This window comes from Pan paniscus, chromosome 9, assembly GCF_029289425.2.
Source record: "Pan paniscus chromosome 9, NHGRI_mPanPan1-v2.0_pri, whole genome shotgun sequence".
NCBI classification, from domain to species: Eukaryota; Metazoa; Chordata; class Mammalia; order Primates; family Hominidae; genus Pan; species Pan paniscus.
Window position 1 is genome coordinate 126,929,930 of NC_073258.2, and position 22,682 is coordinate 126,952,611.

Below are 22,682 nucleotides of genomic sequence, written 5' to 3' on the forward strand. Positions count from 1 at the left end.
GTAGGGGGGTCAGCCCCCCGCCCGGCCAGCCGCCCCGTCCGGGAGGGAGGTGGGGGGGTCAGCCCCCTGCCCGGCCAGCCGCCCCGTCCGGGAGGTGAGGGGTGCCTCTGCCCGGCCGCCCCTACTGGGAAGTGAGGAGCCCCTCTGCCCGGCCAGCCGCCCCATCCGGGAGGGAGGTGGGGGGGGTCAGCCCCCCGCCCGGCCAGCCGCCCCATCCGGGAGGGAGGTGGGGGGTCAGCCCCCCGCCCGGCCAGTCGCCCCGTCCGGGAGGGAGGTGGGGGGGTCAGCCCCCTGCCCGGCCAGCCGCCTCGTCCGGGAGGTGAGGGGCGCTTCTGCCCGGCCGCCCCTACTGGGAAGTGAGGAGCCCCTCTGCCCGGCCAGCCGCCCCGTCCGGGAGGGAGGTGGGGGGGTCAGCCCCCCGCCCGGCCAGCCGCCCGGTCCGGGAGGTGAGGGGCGCCTCTGCCCGGCCACCCCTACTGGGAAGTGAGGAGCCCCTCTGCCCGGCCAGCCGCCCCGTCCGGGAGGGAGGTGGGGGGGTCAGCCCCCCGCCCGGCCAGCCGCCTCGTCCGGGAGGTGAGGGGTGCCTCTGCCCGGCCGCCCCTACTGGGAAGTGAGGAGCCCCTCTGCCCGGCCAGCCGCCCCGTCCGAGAGGGAGGTGGGGGGGTCAGCCCCCCGCCCGGCCAGCCGCCCCGTCCGGGAGGTGAGGGGTGCCTCTGCCCGGCCGCCCCTACTGGGAAGTGAGGAGCCCCTCTGCCCGGCCAGCCGCCCCGTCCGAGAGGGAGGTGGGGGGTCAGCCCCCCGCCCGGCCAGCCGCCCCGTCCGGGAGGTGAGGGATGCCTCTGCCCGGCCGCCCCTACTGGGAAGTGAGGAGCCCCTCTGCCCGGCCAGCCGCCCCGTCCGGGAGGGAGGTGGGGGGGTCAGCCCCCCGCCCGGCCAGCCGCCCGGTCCGGGAGGTGAGGGGTGCCTCTGCCCGGCCGCCCCTACTGGGAAGTGAGGAGCCCCTCTGCCCGGCCACCACCCCGTCTGGGAGGTGTGCCCAACAGCTCATTGAGAACGGGCCATGATGACAATGGTGGTTTTGTGGAATAGAAAGCGGGGAAAGGTGGGGAAAAGATTGAGAAATCGGATGGTTGCCGTGTCTGTGTGGAAAGAAGTAGACATGGGAGACTTTTCATTTTGTTCTGTACTAAGAAAAATTCTTCTGCCTTGGGATCCTGTTGATCTGTGACCTTACCCCCCAACCCTGTGCTCTCTGAAACATGTGCTGTGTCCACTCAGGGTTAAATGGATTAAGGGCGGTGCAAGATGTGCTTTGTTAAACAGATGCTTGAAGGCAGCATGCTCGTTAAGAGTCATCACCACTCCCTAATCTCAAGTACCCAGGGACACAAACACTGCAGAAGGCCTCAGGGTCCTCTGCCTAGGAAAACCAGAGACCTTTGTTCACTTGTTTATCTGCTGACCTTCCCTCCACTATTGTCCTATGACCCTGCCAAATCCCCCTCTGTGAGAAACACCCAAGAATGATCAATAAAAATAAAAATGAAAATTTAAAAAAAAAAAAAGAACTATTACAACTTAATAATAAAAATGATATATTTAGGGGAAATTTAAACACTAATATTAAGGAATTAATATTTTTTAGGTGAGATAGAAGTATTGCGATTATGTTTTGTTTTGTATGTACTTTTCTGACTTTTGTGTGTGTTTGGAAATGTCCATATTAGAAAAGAATCAAATATAACAGTATCAACTCAGCAGTACTATGGCAGGGTTAACAGGCCTATCTACTGAGCCAGTTTAACGTATACTGGGGAAGTGACATTACAGATTCACTGCAAAGAGCTTAGGTTTTGGAATCAGACTCTGTCACTTAAATGCACTGGAACCCTGCACAAATCCCTTAACTTGTCAACATCTGTTTTTGCACCTGTGAAACTGGGATATTACTTCCTTGTGTCGCTTTGTGAAGAATAGGTGAGATAATGTGTATAAAATGTCTGGCACATAGTTGATGCACTAGAAATGTTAATAACCCTGGGGCGGGAGGTGGTGGGGGAACAGGTTTTTTTTCTTTCTTTTTTTAAATAGAAATGGGGTCTCCCTGTGTTGCCCAGGCTGGTGTTGAACTCCTGGGCTCAAGTGATCTTCCTGTTTCAGCTTCCCAAAAACTGAGATTACAGGCTTGAGCTACCATGCCAATTTTTTGTTTCTTGTTTTTACTAAGTTTCAGGGTAGAAGGAAATGAAGGTCACTGTTTTAGATGAATGGGAAAAGGCCCTTAGAAGTTGTGTGGGAGTTTGGCATTTCCTTCTGACTACTGAGCCTCTCTGTTTATGTTTTCATTCCTTTGTCTTTGCTTATAAAGGCCACTGGTGGCAAATTTAGTTCTAGGGTCATCTGCTTTAAGAGAAAAAAACTTTCCAGCCTGGGAAACAAAGTGGGACCCCCTATCTCTACACAAATTTTAAAATTAGCCTAGTGTGGCGGTACACGCCGGTGGTCCCACCTACACAGGAGGCTGAGGCAAGAGGATCACTTGAGGCCAGAAGTTTGAGAACAGCTTGGGCAACATAGTGAGACCCTGTCTGTACGAAAAATTTAAAAAGTAGTCGGCGTGGTGGTGTGCGCCTGTAGTCCTAGCCACTTGGGAGACTGAGGCAGGAAGATTGCTTGAGCCCAGCAGGTCAAGGCTGCAATGAGCCACGTTCATGCCACTGTACTCCAGCTTGGTGACAGAGCCAGACCTTCTCTCAAAAAAAGAGACAAACTTCCATTTTGAGTCTGAGGAAATCAATGCAGTTGCAGAATCATATTTCCTTCCTATGTTGATATGTAGGATTTAGTAGCTTAAATAGGCCTAAAAGATACTTAATTAAAATAAGTGACCTGGATTTTTTTTCCCCCAGGTTTTAACCTTTGTATTCTTTTTCTTAGAAGCAAGAAAATATGTTCCACACCCGTGATTATGTGATTGTATACCCAGGCCTTTTTATTGGTGTGTGTAATAATAAAACTGGTGTTAAAATGTAGTACGTATTTGCCAGCACAGTGGCTCACGCCTGCAATCCCAACACTTTGGGAGGCCGAGTCAGGCAGATCACAAGGTCAGAAGTTCAAGACCAGCCTAGCCAACATGGTGAAACCCATCTCTACTAAAAACACAAAAAATTAGCCTGGCGTGGTGGCAGGCACCTGTAATCCCAGCTACTTGGGAGGCTGAGGCAGGGGAATTGCTTGAACCCAGGAGGCGGAGGTTGCAGTGAGCTGAGACCACGCCACTGCACTCCAGCCTGGGTGACAGAGCAAGACTCCATCTCAAAAAAAAAAATATATATATATATAGATAGATAGATAGATAGATATATGTATATCTACATATATACTTTTGTACTCTGACTCACAGACACTATCAATACATTATATATATTGTATATATATATACAAGGCATGGTGGCACGCACCTGTAGTCCCAGCTACTCGGGAGGATGAATCAGGAGAATCACCTGAACCAGAGAGACAGAGGTTGCAGTGAGCCAAAATCGTGCCATTGCACTCCAGGCTGGGCAACAGAGCAAGACTCTGTCTCAAGAAAAATAAAAATAAATAAAAAATAGAATAAAATAATGATGCAGTGATAACCTCATATGTGTCATTTCATTTGTTTGAAATTGTATTTGTAGGATACATGTGACTGCTAGATCATAGGGCAAATGGATTTGTGATTTGGGTAGACAAGAAAAGAGCACCATATTTTTAATAACAAATCTAAAAAAGTATCTGACCTTCAATAGTAGTTGACTGTTTTTTTTTTTTTTTTTTTTTTTTTTTTTTTTTTTTGAGATGGAGTTTCGCTCTTGTTGCCCAGGCTGGAGTGGCGATCTTGGCTCACTACAACCTCTGCCTCCCGGATTCAAGCGATTCTCCTGCCTCAGCCTCCCGAGTAGCTGGCACTACAGGCACCACCACCACGCCCAGCTAATTTTTTTATTTTTAATAGAGATGGGGTTTCACCACGTTGGCCAGGATGGTCTCGATCTCTTGACCTCGTGATCCACCCGCCTCGGTCTCCCAAAGTGCTGGGATTACAGGCGTGAGCCACTGCGCCTGGCCTTTATCTCTGTTTTGAATTCAAAATATTCTTTCAAAATTTGTTACTGCTGTAACTAAAACAACTGACCTACCAAAGCACTTTGGACTAATTATCTTTTTTCAAATCCCTCCTCAGCGTACCAGTAATGTTCGATCCACATTTTTCAAGGACTGTTTATATGAAGTATTTGATGACTTGGAGTCAAAGATGGAAGATTCTGGAAAACAGCTACTTCAGTCAGTTCTCCACCTGATGGAAAATGGAGCCCTCGTATTAACTACAAATTTTGATAATCTCTTGGAACTGTATGCAGCAGATCAGGGGAAACAGCTTGAATCCCTTGACCTTACTGATGAGAAAAAGGTAAAAAGTAAAGCATTGGTCCCTCCTTCAGGCTAGTGGATTTTATCTTCATCAGAAAAGCTCTTTTCTAGTTGGTATATTGGTATTTATGTAGAGCTAGAAAGGAAAAATTTTTTCCCTGGTTGGAGTTTTGGTTTTTCTTTTTTCTTTCTATTTTTCTTTTTAAAGATCAAATCAATATACAGTAAAATGCATAGAACTTAAAAGTGTTCAGTTCTATGACTCTTGACAATTTCACCCAGTTTTAAAGCAAGATTAGAGGAAGTCACTTGAACTGTAAGATCTCTTTAGCACTCGACAGTATTGAGTGGTGTAATATTGATAATACTGGTTCTATTTTAGGATACTTTTTTTTTATGGCATCTATTGGAAATGTATGAAAAGTACTTTATACTGATTGGAAGAACAACTTCCAGGCCAAGCGATGGCTGAATTGAGGTTAATGCTTAGTGGAAACCTCAGCACTTTGTTTTAGCATAGTCTATACTGTACCTACCATAATTATTGAACTAGAGATGTTGATCTGTGTCGGCTAATGAGATGAGTTCTTAAAGTCTCATTTGTCCTACTCTGTGATTTTTGTAATGTTTTTTCCTACACTTTGTTTTCCTCAGGAATCTGCCTTTATGTCCAATTTAGAGCCCAACTAAGTAGAATTGAATAGACAAGTGATTTGCCCGCTGGCATTCAGTACTACAGTATTGCCCCTGCCAGAGTGGTAGCTGAAATACCACTCTTGTGGTTTTGCTGACCTTGATGGCAGGATTTAAAGGGAATTGAATTTAGAGAAAAGCTGCCCCATGAAGACTAGTTTTCTCTGGCCCAAGTGTCTTCCGCCTACGCCCTCATATTCTGTATGGTCAGCTCCTTCTTCATTTATAACTCTCAACCTAGGGATCCCCTCCTGAGAGACCTTCTCTGACCATCCTATTTAAATTGGATACTTATTTTTTGATCCAGTCTCTTGTCCGTTTCCTTTGTAGCACTTAGTATTAACTTGCAGCTTTTTTTTTTTTTTGAGAGACAGTTTCGCTCTTGTTGCCCTGGGTTCAAGTGATTCTCCTGCCTCACCCTTCTGAGTAGCTGGGATTACAGGCATGTGCCACAACGCCCGGCTAATTTTGTATTTTTGGTAGAGATGGGGTTTCTCCATGTTGGTCAGGCTAGTTTCAAACTCCTGACCTCAGGTGATCTGCTAACCTCAGCCTCCCAAAGTACTGGGATTACAGGCATGTGCCTGGCCGTTTTTTTGTGGTTTTGTTTTTTTTTTTTTTGAGATGGAGTTTTGCTCTTGTCGCCCAGGCTGAAGTGCAATGGCATGATCTCAGCTCACTGCAACCTCCTCCTCCTGGGTTCAAGCGATTCTCCTGCCTCAGCGTCCCGAATAGCTGGGATTACAGGCACCCGCCACCACGCCCGGCTAATTTTTGTATTTTCAGTAGAGACAGGGTTTCACCATGTTGGCCAGGCTGGTCTCGAACTCCTGACCTCAGGTGATCTGCCCACCTTAGCCTCCCAAAGTGCTGGGATTACAGGCGTGAGCCACCACACCCAGCACAGTTTTTATCTTGGCTGTTTATCTGTTTTCTGACTGTTTACCCCATAGGAATAGTAACTTCACTTGGATAGGTATCATGTTAGTCTTTCTTACCCTCATAGCTCAAATACAACCCTCATGTCTCAAATATGACAGTTAGGTGCTTGGTAAATTTTTTTTGATTAATAAATGATTGGGCTGGGCACAGCAGCTCAGGCCTGTAACCCCAGCACTTTGGGAAGCTGAGGCGGGAGGATCACTTGAGCCTAGTTCAAGACCAACCTGGGCATCATAGCAAGACCCCATCTCTACAAAAAGTTTAAAAATTAGCTGGGCATGGTGGTGTTTGCCTGTGGTCCCAGCTACTTGGGAGGCTGAAGCAGGAGGATTGATTGAGCTGAGGCAGTCGAGGCTACAGTGAGTTGTGATCACACTGTTGCATTCCAGCCTGGGTGACAGCATAAGATCATGTCTCTAAATAAATAGGCTGGGCACAGTGGTTCACATCTGTAATCCCAGCATTTTGGGTGGCCGAGGTGGGTGGATCACTTGAGGTCAGGAGTTTGAGACCAGCCTGTCCAACATGGTGAAACCCCGTCTTTACTAAGAATACAAAAACTAGCTGGGAGTGGTGGTGCATGCCTGTAATCCCAGTTACTTGGGAGGCTGAGGCAGGAGAATCGTTTGAACCCAGGAGGCAGAGGTTTCAGTGAGCCAAGATTGCGCCACTGTGCTCCAATCTGGGCAACAGACCAAGACTCTGTCTAAAAACAAACAAACAAATGATTGAAAATTTAAAACTAGCAGCTTCTATGCTATTTGTGATAAAATTTCCAAAGATTATGACCAAGTGTGTTCATGGATATGAGAAGCATTAGGACCTTTTAAAAGCTAAGGATATCTATCACATTTGATGTTTTCCTTCTCATTTCATCCTTGGGCCTCAAGATTTGCATTGTATTTTCAGCCCACATTAGGGGCAGTGTTGCAGTCTAATGGTTAAAGACATTGACTGGTAGTCAGAATGGGGCCTAGTAACATTCAAATTCTAAATCTCTGTGCCTCTTGACTACTTTCCTGATTCATAGCCTATTTCTCCAAAATGTGATAAGAATAAATGTATGCTGTCTCCAGTCCTTGGGAAAATGGAGCCATGGAATCAGGTGGCTATTGCATTCGCTGTTGTCTAAATGATTGTTCTTCGCTGGCAGCCTTTTAGGTTCCTCAGAGGTGACTGAAGTGATTTTTCTATCACTTATCTATTGCTGTACAAGTAATGGCCATGAAACTTTGTGGCTTGTAACAACAAATATCTTACCTGCCCATGATAAAGTACATTAACAATTTGAACTGGGCTCAGTGACTCAGCCAGGCACTTTTTCTGCTGATTTTTGCACCCTCTTCACATACCTGCAGACATCTGATGGCCGCACCAGGGCTGAGTGATATTAGGGGACCATACTTCCCTGCAAGCAATTGGCCAGGCCATATATGTCCCAGCAGGCTAGCCCAGGCTTCTTCACTTTCTTCGCATGGCAGCTGGATTCCAAAAGTAACACAAGAGAAGTAAGACTTCTTGTGCCAGCACTTTTCAAGCTTCTGCTTGTGTGTGTTTGCTAGTATCCCATTGGCTAAAAGCAAGCCATGTGGTTAGCCTGGAGTCACTCCGAAGAGGGACCACACAAGGGCCTGGATGCAGAGGCTTGATTTCTTGGGGCGATCACTGAAGCAGTTGTCCATAGCTCTCATGCATGCCACCAGTGCAGAGGGTCCCTGTTGTTTCTGCAAATTATGACAAATTGTGATTTTTGATGCTTACTTTCAAAGAGAAATCACCAAATTTGTTGCCATCATTCTTGACAGTCATTCCTGAAGTGGAAACTTAGACCACATCAGGTTTTGCATTCTTGTCCTATATCATGAAGCTAGAGAGTTTATGTCAGAAGTCTAGTCCTCAAAACAGCCTCTTGCCCATTGTGACCTTTAAACAGGTGCTCAGCCCTGCCAAGCTGGTTGGGCTATATGTGTGTTGTGCAGGTCCTAGAGTGGGCTCAGGAGAAGCGTAAGCTGAGCGTGTTGCATATTCACGGAGTCTACACCAACCCTAGTGGCATTGTCCTTCATCCGGCTGGATATCAGAACGTGCTCAGGAACACTGAAGTCATGGTGAGTGGGGCTGATCTTGCTGGTCTCAGGAACTCCTTCCTGGGAAATCTCTCTAAATATGCCATAGATCTTAAAGGGGAACATCTTCTTTTCATTAAGTGAAAACGGAAGGTCAGGGGCTAGGAGCAGTGGCTCATGCCTATAATCCCAACACTTTGGGAGGCCAAGGGGAGAGGATCGCCTGAGGCCAGGAGTTTGAGACCAGCCTGGGCAACATAGCGAGACTCTTGTCTTTACAAAAATAAAATTAGCTAGGCATCATGGTGCATGCTGTCCCAGCTACTTGGGAGGCTGAGGCAGGAAGATGAGTTGAGACTAGGAATATAAGGCTGTAGTGAGCTGTGTCTAGAGCCACTGCACTCCAGCTTGGGTGACAGAGCAAGGCCCTATCTCTAAAAAAAGAAAGAAACTGGAAAGTCAGACGTTCTTCCTGTGCTTCTTAACTTATGGGTGTGCATGCTGTCTAGGAAATGTAGAACTTCTCTTAAGGTGTCAAACCCTATGATCTTTGTTTGTACTTAATTGACAACCAGCAGATGGCATGTCATCATTGGCACCATCTTCACATACAAAGGATACATTAGTACCCTTTATCATCATTTGGTTTATTAACAGCCCTCTCTGTGTCAGAAATAATTGAGGCAGCTTCTTAACAAACCAACCACTACTAGAGAATACATTCTAAAGAGACTTTGTATAAATGGCAATGGGCTTATATTGAATTAACCACATTTATTCACACTTACTCTTTGTGAAAAGCTTATTGATCTTTTGGGATGCACATTTTCGACTTGTTCAGATAAACATGTTCAAACCAGAAGTATTCGCTGCCCCCCAGCTCTAAGAATCTTGTTTGCTATTTTCAGGACTGGCTCATATAGATTATAGCATCTTTAAATAATGAGGCAAAAGACCGAGAAAATGTATTGTCTAAAGCACAAGGGACTTTTTTTTCTTTTTACCCATTCTTTCCCAACATCTGCCATAACTGCATCCATCTCTGACATTGAGTGATCCCTTAGGCAGTCATTTCTGTGTTTTTGTGTGTATATATATATACACACACACATACTGATGTTCTAAGTATCAAACGCCTTTCCTTGAGCAAATCCGATGATGGAATTATCTTCTCTGGTGATTCACAGTTCAGTTTGTGAGACAAAAAAAAGGCAAATATGGTCCAGAAATGGAAGTATTAAGATATATGAAGACCTACTCTTTGCACAATGACCTCTGGGCACATAAATCTAAAAAAGTACGCCTGTAATCCCACCACTTTGGGAGGCCGAGGCGGGCAGATCACATGAGGTCAGGAGTTCAAGACCAGCCTGGCCAACATGGTGAAACCCTGTCTCTACTAAAAATAGGAAAATTAGCTGGGCGTGCTGGCAGGTGCCTGTAATGCCAGCTACTTGGGAGTCTGAGGCAGGAGAATCGCTTGAACCTGGGAGGCAGAGGAGGTTGCAGTGAGCCAAGACCATGCCACTGCACTCCAGCCTAGGTGGCAGAGCAAGACTCTGTCTCAAAAATAAAATAAAAATAAAAAAATAAACTACTGGCCAGGTGCAGTGGCTCACGCCTGTAATCCCAGCACTTTGGGAGGCCAAGGTGGGTGGATCACTCGAGGTCAGGAGTACCAGACCAGCCTGGCCAACATGGCAAAACCCCGTCTCTACTAAACATACAAAAATTAGCTGGGTGTGGTGGTGCACACCTGTAATATACTCGGGAGGCTGAGGCACGAGAGTCACTTGAACCAGGGTGGTGGAGATTGCAGTAAGCCGAGGTCACACCACTACACTCTAGCCCAGGTGACAGAGTGAGACTGCGTCTCAAAAAATATATAAAGCATAAAAAATAAAGAAGTAAACTACTGGACCAGTACACTGACACCAGCTCTATGAAACGCTGATTAGAGAGCCTACAGAAGAATGGCAGGTAAAGATAACATTTTAGACCGATCATCAAGTTACAGCAATAAGCAAGAGATCACACTCCTTGATGAGACATACCAACCCACTTAAGTCTTGCTTAATTCGTCATCACAGTCTGCTCAACGTAGCATGACCTTCTTGTTTCAGACTTGCCTTGAGTGTGTCTTCACAATGTCAATATGTTGTTTCTTTTCCTTCCAGAGAGAAATTCAGAAACTCTACGAAAACAAGTCATTTCTTTTCCTGGGCTGTGGCTGGACTGTGGATGACACCACTTTCCAGGCCCTTTTCTTGGAGGCTGTCAAGCATAAATCTGACCTAGAACATTTCATGCTGGTTCGGAGAGGAGACGTAGATGAGTTCAAAAAGCTTCGAGAAAACATGCTGGACAAGGGGATTAAAGTCATCTCCTATGGAGATGACTATGCCGATCTTCCAGAATATTTCAAGCGACTGACATGTGAGATCTCCACAAGGGGTACATCAGGTAAGATGCATTTTGAAGCTGAGGGGAATCAGAGAACAACAGCTCTTCAGCCCTTTGTGTATTTGTGATGTGAGGGGCAAAATAGTTGCCAAGATGAGGAATGTAATGACTGACCAAATTGTAAAGGAGGCCACAGTCTTCAGGTTAGACTAAAGTGCCATTTGGATTATGGGAAGACAGACAAAAAGGAATACTTGAGCAGTTCAATATAGACATAGGAAGAATGAAGAAAACAGATGTTCAGCCTCACTAGTTATCAATGAAATGCAGTTTGAATTTAGATTACAAAATAGCGAAGAAAGATCACTCAGTTTTGGCTAAGGCTGTGAGAAAATAAATTTATTCATGGAGTATTTGTGGAAAGGTAAAGTTAGTACAACTTTTATGACCATAAATTAGAAGATGTAACAAAAATTTTCAATCTTTGACCTAGAAATCCCATCAAAACAATTTATCCTAGAAGTTTCTCATAAGGAGATAATTGGATGATTGCACAATCACACAATTGTACAAAGATGCATGCGTGGGAATGTAATCTCCATTGAATGTAGTGGCAAAAAATTGGAAGGATCCTAAAATTGGTGGAGATTCTACAGATATGCCAATATTTATTTAATTGATGAAATACAATGAAACCATAGAAGGGAAAATGTTTTCATTGCCATAAAAAAAAAAGTTAGAGACATATGAGTAAAGGAAGAAAAAGCAGGTTGTAAATACCATGGTCAGCTATATTCATATAGAATTGTACTTTTTTTTTTTTTTTGGTGCGTGTAGAAATATATCTGGAATGTTTACTAAATTAAGTGGCTATCTTTAGTAGGATTTAAAGTGTTGGTTTTTTGGTTTCTGTATTGGCATTTTCTATGATGATTATGTATTATATTTACAAACAGAAAACTAACTTTTAGAAATGCTATTTGGAAACGGATAATGGTGATATTCAAGTCAGAGGATAGGGGTATCATACACTTGATATTTTACCTCCACATTCTAACAATAAAGAGCAAAATGGTGATTAAAGATTCAGCTGATTAGTGGCTGCAGGCAAATTCCCAGTAACCGCACAAAACACAAACATTTTTGGTATCAGCTAAACTGAAGAATGCTTTTTCAAAACCTCACATTGCCAGGCTCCAGAGTATGGCTAGTGTGACTCATCCGTCTAATTCCAAACTTGGCTGTTGTGCACAGAATATTTCCTGAAAACTTATGTAAGTATTTTCATTGTCAACCTGAATGCAACTTAGGAGGGCAAAAGTACAGGTAATTTGTCCTGTAATCCCAACACTGTGGGAGGCCCAGGTGGGAGGATCACTTGAGGCCAGGAGTTCAAGATGAGTGTGAGCAACATAGTGAGAACCTGTCTCTGCAAAAAATTAGTCAGGTGTGGTGGCACACACCTGTAGTCCAGTTGCTTGGGAGGTTGAGGCAGGAGGATCACTTGAGCCCAGGAGTTGGAGTCTGCAGTGAGCTATGATTGCATCACTGCCCTACAGTCTAAGCAATAAAGCAAGATGCTGTTTCTAAAATAAATAACATACAGGTAATTTAATAAACATAAAGCAGTTTTCCTAAATCAAATCATCCCCAGATTTCTTAACTGAATCAGATGGCTTCAAGTAGAATTCTCCTGTAATGAAAAATTACACAGCTTCTTCCATGGCTATGCTTTGATGGAACCAGACTTTTAAAAGCCATCACCACATGAACAAGTCTCATTTGTGAAAACTATTTACTATTCTTTGTTGGAAATGAGTTTTTCTGGTGTCCTGCAGTGTTCTAGACTCTCCTGCTGTTGTTTGCCCACACTTGAGACTTTGAGAAGGCTTTTCTGTTGCACATGTTGTTTTCATTAACAAGACATACATATCCAAGTTCTACATATTTCTTTTGATCTATATGCTGAGGAAAGATGCTAAAGTTTAAAACAGCAAAATCCGTCTGCATAACTGTTTCTGTTGCACTAAATCTTAGCAAAAAATAAATATGTCTTTAGACTGTTGCATTACATAACAAAGAAGCAGTAAGGTTCCTTAGTGCACTAAGATTGCTCTAAGGAACCTTAACTGCTATTGTGGAATGGCACAAATTCTTTTATTAGCTGTGTAGGCTTCCTACCAGAGTAGCTTTCCCCGAAGTTACCCATCATTAAGGTGTTCTGTATCTTTAAACAAAATCAAGGATTTCTAGTATGGCCAGAGTGCTTTATGGGAATGGTCAGCTGAGTTTGTCATGTGAAATGTAGTAGAGCAGTTTCAGGTTAAAACATCATTTCATTTTGAAACGAGTCAACCTTATCTTTCACCCTTGCATAATGTTTTGAGTCTCTGTAGATATAGACTAATAAGAGGTTACAGGTCTTTTGCTGTTATTTTGTTTTTTAACACTGAGCATTTGCTATGTGCCTGGCATCGTGCTGTATACTCACTTTTGCATAGTGGAAATTAATTGTCTTCAAAGGATTCTGTAGTATGTAGTTACACATATTTTGGAAAAATCAAGCAGTGGGAAAAAGAAAAATAATTCTTATAATCCATTACCATACAAGCAGTCGTTTTGGTACTTTTTTTTTTTTGAGATGGAGTCTCACTCTGACGCCAGGCTGGAGTGCAGTGGCGCAACCTCGGCTCACTGCAACCTCCGCCTCCTGGGTTCAAGTGATTCTCCTGCCTCAGCCTCCTGAGTGGCTGGAACTACAGGCTCCCACCACCATGCTCGGCTAATTTTTTGTATTTTTAGTAGAGATGGGGTTTCACCATGTTGGCCAGGATGGTCTCCGTCTCCTGACCTCATGATCCACCCGCCTTGGCCTCCCAAAGTGCTGGGATTACAGGCGTGAGCCACCATGCCCGGGCCTATTTATTTATTTGAGACAGAGTTTCTCTCTGTCACCCAGGCTAGAGTGCAGTGGCGCAATCTCAGCTCACTGCAAGCTCTGCCTCCTGGGTTCACGCCATTCTCCTGCCTCAGTCTCCCGAGTAGCTGGGACTAAAGGCACCCGCCACCACGCCCGGCTAATTTTTTGTATTTTTAGTAGATACGGCATTTCACTGTGTTAGCCAGGATGCTTTCGATCTCCTGACCTCGTGATCCACCCACCTCAGCCTCCCAAAGTGCTGGGATTACAGGCGTGAGCCACTGGGCCAGCTTTATTTTTATTTTATTATTATTACTATTTTTGATACAGGGTCTTGCTTTTTCACCCAGGCTGCAGTACAGTGGCACAGTCATGGCTCACCACAGCCTTGACCTCCCCGGGCTCAGGCGATCCTCCCACCTCAGCCTCCCAAGTAGCTGAGACTAAAGGCACATACCACAATGCCCAGCTAATTTTTGTATTTTTTTGTAGACATGGGGTTTCGCCATGTTGCCCAGGCTGTTCTCAGTCTCCTAAGTGCAAGCAATCCTCCCACCTCAGCTTCCCAAAGTTCTGGGATTATAGGTGTGAGCCACAGCACCTGGCCTTGGTACATTTCTGATGAAGTTTTCCCTGTGCATTTTTTCATAGTTGTAAACAAAATATAGTGATTTTTTTTTTTTTTGGTCCTTTGAAAATTCAGTAGTGGATCGTACATTTTCCCACATCCCTATCTTCGTAACCACTATTTTAATTGACTTTTATATTCCAGTAGGGGTGTTACAGTTTACCTAATTATTCCTGTTAGGCAACGTCTGATATTTGTTTTGCCAGTTTTTTTAAGTCATGTTGTGAAAATAACATCTGTATCTCTTCAGTTTTTCCAGTAATTTCCTTGATGAGTTCTCACTGTAATCAGGTCAAAGATCAGGAACATTTCAGTAATTTATAAATACTGCTAAATTGTTTTCTACGAGGGTAATATCAATTTGTATATTTGAGTACCATGCCTGTTTATACTGTAATTGACCATATTTCTAATGACTATTTTCTTCCATGTGTTCAGTTTTTTACTTTTTCTGAACTATTATCTATGCCAAGTGTTATCCAGTAGAATTGTCTGCAGTCATAAAAATACTGTATAATCTTCACTGTCTAGTATCATAGTTAGGAGCCACATGTGGCTGGTGCACCGTTGAAATGTGGCTAGTGTGACTGAGGAATGGAATTTTAAATTTGAAACTAAGTAGCTGCATATGGCTAGTGCTACCGTATTTTATTCTGTGGGAGTATTCTGCTGCTTTTCACTCTTCTATTTGAAGTTGCTCACTCACATGCCATTTGCTCATCCCTGGTGAGATTGAATTTTTACCTAAACTTGGCCCTCTAGACTGTTTAGGGACAGCAGACACATGTTGCCTGTATGTGAAATGTAAAATGTAAAATGTTTTGTCTATAAGCAATCGTAGTGCACTGTGGAAACTCACTGCCTCCCTGTTAGGTAATGCAAGTCTAAAGACTACTCGTTTATCCTCTCTGCCTCCTTATCTTCTCAATGATTGTTTCATTTCTAAATACTCATTCCTTTTCAATCGTACCATATGTCCTCATCTCCCTTTAGTTTTCTTTTTGCTATTAATAGTTTTAGCTTTTCAGTCTAATGTCTGATGCTGATGTCCTCTATTTAGCAGGGATGGTGAGAGAAGGTCAGCTAAATGGCTCATCTGCAGCACACAGTGAAATAAGAGGTATACTGTTTCCTATTCTACTATTTATCACTCTGTAGCAGAAAGTCTTTCTAGGTCCTTGGTTAAGAATATAGAGAATGTTACTTTGGACCTCACATTGCCAAATTTTAAAAAACACTATAGAGAATGATTTTCCTCTCCTACCCATTAAGGATTCTATCTTTTCCTATCAAGTCTATTACAATCTAGTGCAGTGATCAGTTAATTTTTTTAAAAAAGTACTGCTGGGTGTGGTGGCTCAGGCCTGTAATCCCAGCACTTTGGGAGGCTGAGGCAGGAGGATTGCTTGAGCCCAGGAGTTTGAGACCAGCCTGAGCAACATAGCGAGATGCTGTTTCTACAAAAAAAATTTTTTTTAATTGCTAGGTCTGGTGCTGTGCGCCTGTAGTCCCGGCTGCTGGCTGAGGTGGGAGGATTGCTTGAGCCCAGTGAGCTGATTGTGCCACTGCATTTGAGCCTGGGTGACAAAGACCTTGTCTCTAAAAAGTAAATAAAATTTTAAATAAATTACAAGATTCCTAGAATCTCCTGTCTTGCCTTCTGAAGGGTTAGGATTGACTTAAGTATCTGCAGCTTCCGATGCATAAACCTGTTTTGTGAAACTTCATTTTGTTCTCTTTTCTTTCTCCCTACAGGCTGTAGTACATGAGCGAGCTAGAGAAATCACCACCGTTTAGACCAAGCTGTAAGGCCCTACTACAGACAGTGTTTAACAAGTAAACTTACAAGAACCCAACACAACTCCCAGAAAGTAACAATAGCCAGAGGTTGAAGGGCGGGGTAGAAGAGGGGGGAATGTTGCAGCGTAATCCTTCATACCACCTGGTTCTTGATATTCTGCTGCCTGTTCAAGTTCAAGAATAAAAGTGACAGCAGGACCCAAATGCAGCTCCCAACCCACTCCCCAGGCTGGACATGCTTGTGTCCACACAGCACACCAATGTGATACTTCCACTGACCGGCTGCAGCTCTGCATGAAGGACTCGGGGTCTAGATGCCATGGAATCACTGTGGCTCTTGTTGCAGTTTTGTACTCTATACTTGGTTTTTCAATTAAGCTTAATGGCTTTTTTAAAACATGACTTGAAGCTCTAGTTTTCTAGATCTTTTACAGTGTACAGTATTTTACATAACTAAGCTGTATTAAAAGCTTGTTCATTTACTTGCCAGGACCCTGGCTCTACTTTTAGAGTCATTGTAAGAAACTCTAACTTGCATCAAGGTACTAATAAGCTTAATTTTAATAACCCAAAGTTTAAAGGTTCCGATCTTTCTCCTTGGGGTGGAGTGGTCTCATTCTCAGGACAACAGTTTACTTACCTGATTCCTCGGAGCATTATCAACTTCTGCTCTGTTGTCCTGACCATACATATGCCCTAGAACTACAGTTAGTGTGTTGTGGAATTTTAGTTTTGAATCCTGTATAAAAGAACTCCAAGACCTAAAAGGCAATTTATTTATGAAATTTATTTTCTTATATAAATTACTTATTTCTCTGGGCAGACAGCCTTCACCTTATTGCACTAATAGCACATCTGTAATATCAAGCTACAGGACAAGTCTTAACAAGAGGTTTGTGTTCTTCAATGTAGCACTTGTCTACCAGGCACTGTAGAGGGGAGTGATGAGGAAAAGCCAGGACTGCTTAGGAGGTGAAGGATGGGAGGGGAGGGGGTCATCATACATCCTTCTGACAATTGGTTTCCTCCCAGGAAGGGGAACATGCAGAGCTTACTTCTGGATTCTGGGAGTGGGAAGAGTTGGGAGGCCAAGAAGCCCAATGCAACGCTGCAGCTGAGCTCCTTTTATTTCTGAGGGAAGCAAGGACTCATCTTTTGCTCATTTGTAACATATCACTCCAGCCTAGCTGATGCTTTGGGGTAAACAATGGAGTAGGAGTCATCATCAGAATTAGAATTAGCAGCAATTAATAGGCAATACACTGCCACAGTGAGGCGGGTGTCGTCCAGGTCCCGGGGACCTGCAGGCTGTGTATCCTAGGGAGAGGTGCCATTCAAGACCTGGCGCTGGCTCTGGAAGAGTCTCTTAACCTAATGCAGCTGGGACTCATTAGGCTTAGACGGCTCTTGACCACACTAATTATTAGCAAAGCTCTGGTGTTGGGTTCCAACCATTGGTCAAAGCTGTAATAAGACTGAGTCTGTAGGCAGGGTGAAGGGGATGCCTGAGTAGGAACGGGGAGGCCCGCTGGGAGAGGGTCAGTGGGCAGTGATTGTAACATGATTAGGCCCTCCTTGCAGATGGCGGCTGTGCTGAACGGGGAGTGGGGTTGGAAGGAGCCACAAGCCCCCTCACTCTGCCTTTGTACTACACTGAAGACAGGTTGCTCACATACTCTAAAGCACATTCTTGATACAGGAAGAAGGGCTTGTGGGGAAAGCGGCGATTTGGTATTGGGCAAGAGCCACGTTAAGCCTTCATGAGGGCAGCCACCACAGCCTTGGCATTGAGGCTGCGTAGGTCACAGTAGGTCTGGCCGGTGCCCACAAAGACGATGGGTTTGCTTGTGATGTACGTCATAGAAATAGCAGCTCCCACCTAAGTGGAGAAAGAGGACAGCCCATCAACACAAGCCCACTTTTCACTCACCCTCTCAGGAACAGGAAGCGCTGGAGCCAAGATTTCCTTGCAGCCTCAGCTCCTTCATACAGGATGCCCATTCCAGCCTCCAGTCTCACGTTTACCTTGTCATCAATGGTATCAAATTTGGTAAGAACAATGCCATCAATGAGCCGAGGTGTCTGAGCCATAGAATGGTCAGCCAAGGCTCTGTTGAACTTGACCTGGAAAGAAAAAGTGATAGAAGTGTAAGAACCATCTAAACTGACCAAAGCTTAAGTTGTAAAGGGAACTGGGCCCACGCTCTCACCAGCTGGTCCACGGCTTCATTGCCTACTAAGGCTTCTCCTACAAACAGCACCAAGTCAGGTGTATTGACAGTAATGAGTTTGGCCAGGGCAGTCATCAGAGGGGCATTGTCTTGCATGCGGCCTGCCGTGTCCACCAGCACCACGTCAAAGCCTTGGTTACGTGCTAGAGAAAGAAAGTAGTCAACTCTGAACACCTGGACTACCACTCATGCTCATTCCCAGCTTCCTCTCAAAAAGTCCTAGTTTGGCTACCTGTTCACTGTCTTGGGCTCTGGATTTGGTTCCAAGGTAATGTGAGAAAAACTTGATTATATGCTTGGCCATCACCAGACATATTCAGGAAAAGGAGGACAACAGGATGAAGGTGACCAAATTCAGGTTTCTCTGGTTAAGGTATATTAGCTTTGCCTGCAACTACATCTGTTACCCAAAAGCAGAGCATGGCAAGTAACTGATCTGACTTTTTACTGTAATTGAGCAACGAGTCTATAGTAGCACAAGCCTGATCTTCTGCAAATTCCAAGAGAACCCAAGGAGAAAAAGGGACCCCAAATAAGCCCCCACACTTCCCATGCACTGTACCAAAAGCAATGGCTTCCATGGCAATGCCAGCAGCATCCTTGCCATAGCCCTTTTCAAACAACTGCACCATGGTGCGGCCACCATGCTTCTCTGGAGGGTGTAGGGCACTCAAACGCCGGGTGTGTGTACGCAGCTGCTCCACAGCCCCAGCACGAAATGTATCACAGGCAGCAATGAGGACACTGAAGCCATTCTCTAACAACCAGAAGGAAATCTGTGAAAAAGAAGTAAGAAAAGTCACCTAAAGCCAGGATTTTGAGACACAAGAAGTACAGAAATATCAGCGACAGGCTGGGGAACTGCACTGACCTTGGCAAGATTAGTAGATTTCCCCACTCCATTAACGCCGCAGAAGGTGACGACATAAGGGCGCTGGCGACGCTGGGCATCCATGATGTCCCGGAGCATGTCTACACGACGCTGTGGCTGCAGAATCTGCACCAGGGACTCCTGTAGGGCTTGCTTTACTGTGGAAGTCACCGCTGAAAGGGGAGGTGGAGGAGGTTGCAGCTGTGAAACTCAAGGAATGCTCTCAAAAATGCCTAACACCTTTCTGAGCTAAGGGGACTAAAACAGTTAGACTCTTGTCCCAGAAATCCAGAACAGACGCACGTTACAAGGACTAACTCACTGAATCCTCTCAATAACCCTTAAAATCTAGGTTACAGAGGTTTAGAGGTTAAGGAATTTGCCGAAAGTCACATACCTAATAAGAACTGAGGTCTATGCACTTAACCTACACATAAGCACTTTCTCACTTAGGGAAGTACTTACTGCTGAACGTCCCCATCACCTTCCCTTCCAACTTGTTGGCAACAGATTCACAGAGCTGGACGGCAATGTCTGCAGCCACGTTCTTAGCTGAGGAGAGGGGAACAGGTATGTCAGTTCCATGTCAGCAATGACCAATCTTTATGGTACAAGTGAGAAATGCTAGGTGATTCTGCTCTCAACTACCCCTATCCCGCGAATATGAGTCAGCCCGGTCCTCAGAACTTACCAATGAGATGATCACGCATCTTGTCCAGCACAGATTCCATGTCTTCACGACTCAAGCTCTTTGAACCCACAAGGCCCTTCAGCATACCAAACATGCCACCCAGTGTTCCCTTGGTCGCACTGCAGGGACAGGAGATTACAAATACACATAAAGCCAGTAGGCAGGAGTTGTATCTTACCAGTTTTGCAGATGCATATACCAACCCCCACCTGAAATTCCCCTACCTAGGTTTGGTAGAGTTTTGAGCAGCCCCTTCGTCATCGGAGCTGCTGCAGTCCAGATCCTGAAGCTGCCCCCCAGACCCAGTCCCTCGAATCTGGAAGATACGGGGAAAGGATATGGGGTCAGGAACACTAAGGTCTCTGAGGAAAAAGTCCACATTGCTCTATCTCTTTCATTTTGGGAAGCTCCAAGTATAACTTACCCCTCATTCAAATCCAAGTATCACGTTCCCACACTCTACTTCCTCCCAATTTGTTATTAAAGATCACTTTGACCCCTGTTACCTCTTACCAGGTTGATGTCCTCAGACAAGGCAGCCTCAGGGGTTCCATTGGTGGTGGGAGTACTGTAATCCAACACTTCTTTGTTAGCACAGCCACCCAGTTCCCACACCCGGGGTGCTTTTTTGCCCTTCTCCTTTGGAGCATCTGACTTCGTGGACTTGCTGCAACAGGTTATGATACAAAGAGTTATGGTGGAGAAGTAGGTAAGGAAACATGAGCCAGAGACCAGAACTCCCTTGCACCCATTGTGTCTAGATAACAGTATTTTGAGAGTACTGGAGAAAGAGTGCTCACTTGGACTTCTCCATACCCCTCCCATGCTTCTGAATGAACTCCTCGCGCTTCCTGCGGATCAGCTCCTCTTTGGAAAGTTCTACTCCGTTCTCAGGACCCACTGGAAGACCTGACTTTTCTGCAGGGACTGGTTTGCTGGTAGCCAAAGGACCATCAGAACCTGTTGGGGAAAAAACTCACTGAAGAAAAAAGAAGACCAATCCCAACCACTAGACAATGGCTAAAAGTCTTCCAAATTGTTCAAAGGAAATTTGGACCAAACATCTTGGAGTTCACAAGGCCTGGGGATTATAGGATGGTGACCATTTGAGTGAGAAGCAGGCAAGCAATGACAAAAGGAAGGACCACCTCAGTCCTTAGCACCGTGTTAACACCTTTCATGTCCCAGTATATCCAAAGAACTCAAACTTGCCTTCCTTCTTGGCCCCCTTTTTTTTGCTATTCTTTGCTTTTTCCTTGGGCTTTTCCCCCCGTGTCTCAATCATGGACCTCACAGGTTTCTTGGCCTTTTCAGAATCTTCAAATTTCTTCATGGTAGTGGGAGCACGGATCTTACTGCTCTCCTCTGCTTCACTAAACAAAAAAGAGAATGGTTTATCTTTCTACCCCGTGCAGAAGGAAAAATAACAGTCCAGAGAAAGGACTTTCACACCCAAGAGGACAATGAGAACTGGGTAGCAAATTAGGAATGTCTTTGAACACACTAATTTACCACCTTTGAACCACCTTCAGAGAGGTCATCAAATCATGGAAATAAATTGATTTTAGAGAAGGCAGGTCTCTCACCGAAGGAGCCGCAGGAAGTCATTTTGGAAATCAAAAGTGCCATTTAATAAACTTAAAGCACTTTGCTGTTGGATCTCTGTGCGGTACTTGTCCCGAAACAGCCGATGCACGTCATCTATCAATTTGTCTACATATGTCAGTGTCAGGATCTTCTGAAAACCAACCTGTTTAGGGGAAGAAACAGCCAACAGATCTGCTTACATGCTAGCCTAGAATGGAGGGACGCCAACTCAACCCTGGCTTTCAGAGATAGGTTCAGCTACCTGGCCGGTTTCCCTGTCCTGAGAGGCAGCCAAGCTCCCTGCCTGGGCCCAGTAGCTGCTGTTTTCCCCCATCTACCTTTCTAGTTTTTTCAGTTACGTCATCATATACACTGGCTGCAATTAATCAGAGTTCTCTTAATAATCAGGACTATGTTAACAATGCAATCGTCCCTCTACAACACCCCACTTACCACAAACACCAGCTCAAACTGGTTGTCCAGTTTATACTTGAGTGTGAGTGCCTCATGGGTGAAGGAGTTGTTACCTCCCCGTTCCTGGAGAAAGAGTATGTCTCAGTGTTCAGACTATCCCCAGAAAACCCAGGTTTGGGCCCTGGGTTTGGATAACCTTTGGGAAAGAACCAAACATTTCCCCCAAACTCAAATCTGTCCCCAGGACAAGAGGATGTTGGGGCACTTCTCTCTGGCATTCCACCAGAAATAAGATAACCAAGTTGGGGGAAAAAGGTGAGAGAGAGAGCAAGACACATGGGAGCCAAAAGGGAAGTAGTCATATAAACAATCAGATTACTAGCAGCTATACACCATTTAGTTTTGTAAAGGTGTTTTCCCATCTGTTATTTCACCTAGGCTCGAAACAACAAAACCAAGCTGCTGGGGATAAATAGAAGGAGCGGAGGAGAATCCCAAAGGCGCCGGAATTCGGCTAGAGTTCAGACACCAGAGGTGGGGGCCGTCATTAAGTTGCGGGGTAGTCTGAAGGGGACGAGAAAACGAAGCGGAGTCCAGGTTACGCGTGAGTGGCCAGTTTGAGGTGGGCGGGGAGGGTGGGAGGAGGCGCGGAATAGAGTCGAAGGGGACCATGGATCGGGTCAGGAAAGAAGACCCTGGAGTTCTGATCCCACGGGGACGGTACCTGCAGCAGCACGGAACGAATCAACGCGTTAACGGGTCCGGTGCATGAGTCGCTAACGCCCTGGAAGCACCAGAGCACAAGCCCGCCCTTGGAGAAAATGGTGAAGAAGTCGAGCATGGCGGCAGCGGCAGAGGAGCTGGGGCCGGCGCCGGGAATTCAGGCCGCGATCGCCGCCGCTTCCTGCTGCGCCAAGCGCGGGACACGTCACACCAGTGGCCCCGGAAATCGGCTCAACCGTACTTCCGCTCAGAACGCCGGGTGCCCTCCCCATCTCCGCCCGGGGGCGCGCAGGACTG

The 22,682-nt window shown here is 45.3% G+C and overlaps 2 protein-coding genes across 16 annotated transcripts in view; one reads left to right on the forward strand and one right to left on the reverse strand.

The window, feature by feature from the left end:
* The window catches only part of FAM118B (family with sequence similarity 118 member B), a 51,752-nt gene extending 35,117 nt beyond the window's left edge, over positions 1-16,635 (forward strand). For 2 of the 14 annotated variants that reach the window (XM_024930664.4, XM_055095071.2), the window contains 5 exons: positions 4,229-4,456; positions 8,031-8,159; positions 10,295-10,580; positions 15,132-15,188; positions 15,824-16,635. In XM_024930664.4, coding sequence (XP_024786432.1) covers positions 4,229-4,456; positions 8,031-8,159; positions 10,295-10,580; positions 15,132-15,188; positions 15,824-15,837 — 714 coding nt within the window. In that variant the 3' untranslated portion in view covers positions 15,838-16,635. Of the gene's footprint in view, positions 1-4,228; positions 4,457-8,030; positions 8,160-10,294; positions 10,581-15,128; positions 15,189-15,554; positions 15,702-15,823 lie in introns of those variants that run through there. The other 12 variants (XM_003819899.6, XM_008973324.4, XM_055095067.2 and 9 more) reach the window with 6 other exon arrangements.
* SRPRA (SRP receptor subunit alpha) lies at positions 8,879-22,675 on the reverse strand. 2 transcript variants are annotated; one of them, XM_034934012.3, is made up of 14 exons: positions 22,387-22,618; positions 21,702-21,785; positions 21,248-21,411; positions 20,874-21,034; positions 20,462-20,621; positions 20,175-20,328; positions 19,886-19,977; positions 19,662-19,780; positions 19,436-19,522; positions 18,971-19,143; positions 18,662-18,875; positions 18,079-18,242; positions 17,799-17,992; positions 8,879-10,598 (listed from the first exon to the last, which is right to left on the reverse strand). In XM_034934012.3, exons 1-14 carry the CDS (start codon positions 22,501-22,503, stop codon positions 10,577-10,579), a joined length of 1,905 nt encoding a protein of 634 aa, XP_034789903.1. In that variant the 5' UTR covers positions 22,504-22,618; the 3' UTR covers positions 8,879-10,576. The 2 variants fall into 2 exon arrangements, with proteins under 2 accessions (XP_034789903.1, XP_003819942.1); XM_003819894.5 differs by lacking the exon at positions 8,879-10,598 and adding an exon at positions 16,641-17,747 and having other exon boundaries at positions 17,894-17,992; positions 22,387-22,675.
* Positions 22,676-22,682: the final 7 nt, after the last annotated feature.

Excerpts from the sequence above, each read along its gene's own strand:
- SRPRA (XM_003819894.5), bottom strand. The coding sequence starts at position 22,503 with ATGCTCGACTTCTTCACCATTTTCTCCAAGGGCGGGCTTGTGCTCTGG. Across the intron at positions 21,412-21,701 it reads AGTTTGAGCTGGTGTTTGTG|GTTGGTTTTCAGAAGATCCT; the intron begins GTAAGTGGGGTG and ends TCCCCTAAACAG. Across the intron at positions 17,748-17,893 it reads TTGATACCATTGATGACAAG|GTGGGAGCTGCTATTTCTAT; the intron begins GTAAACGTGAGA and ends TTCTCCACTTAG.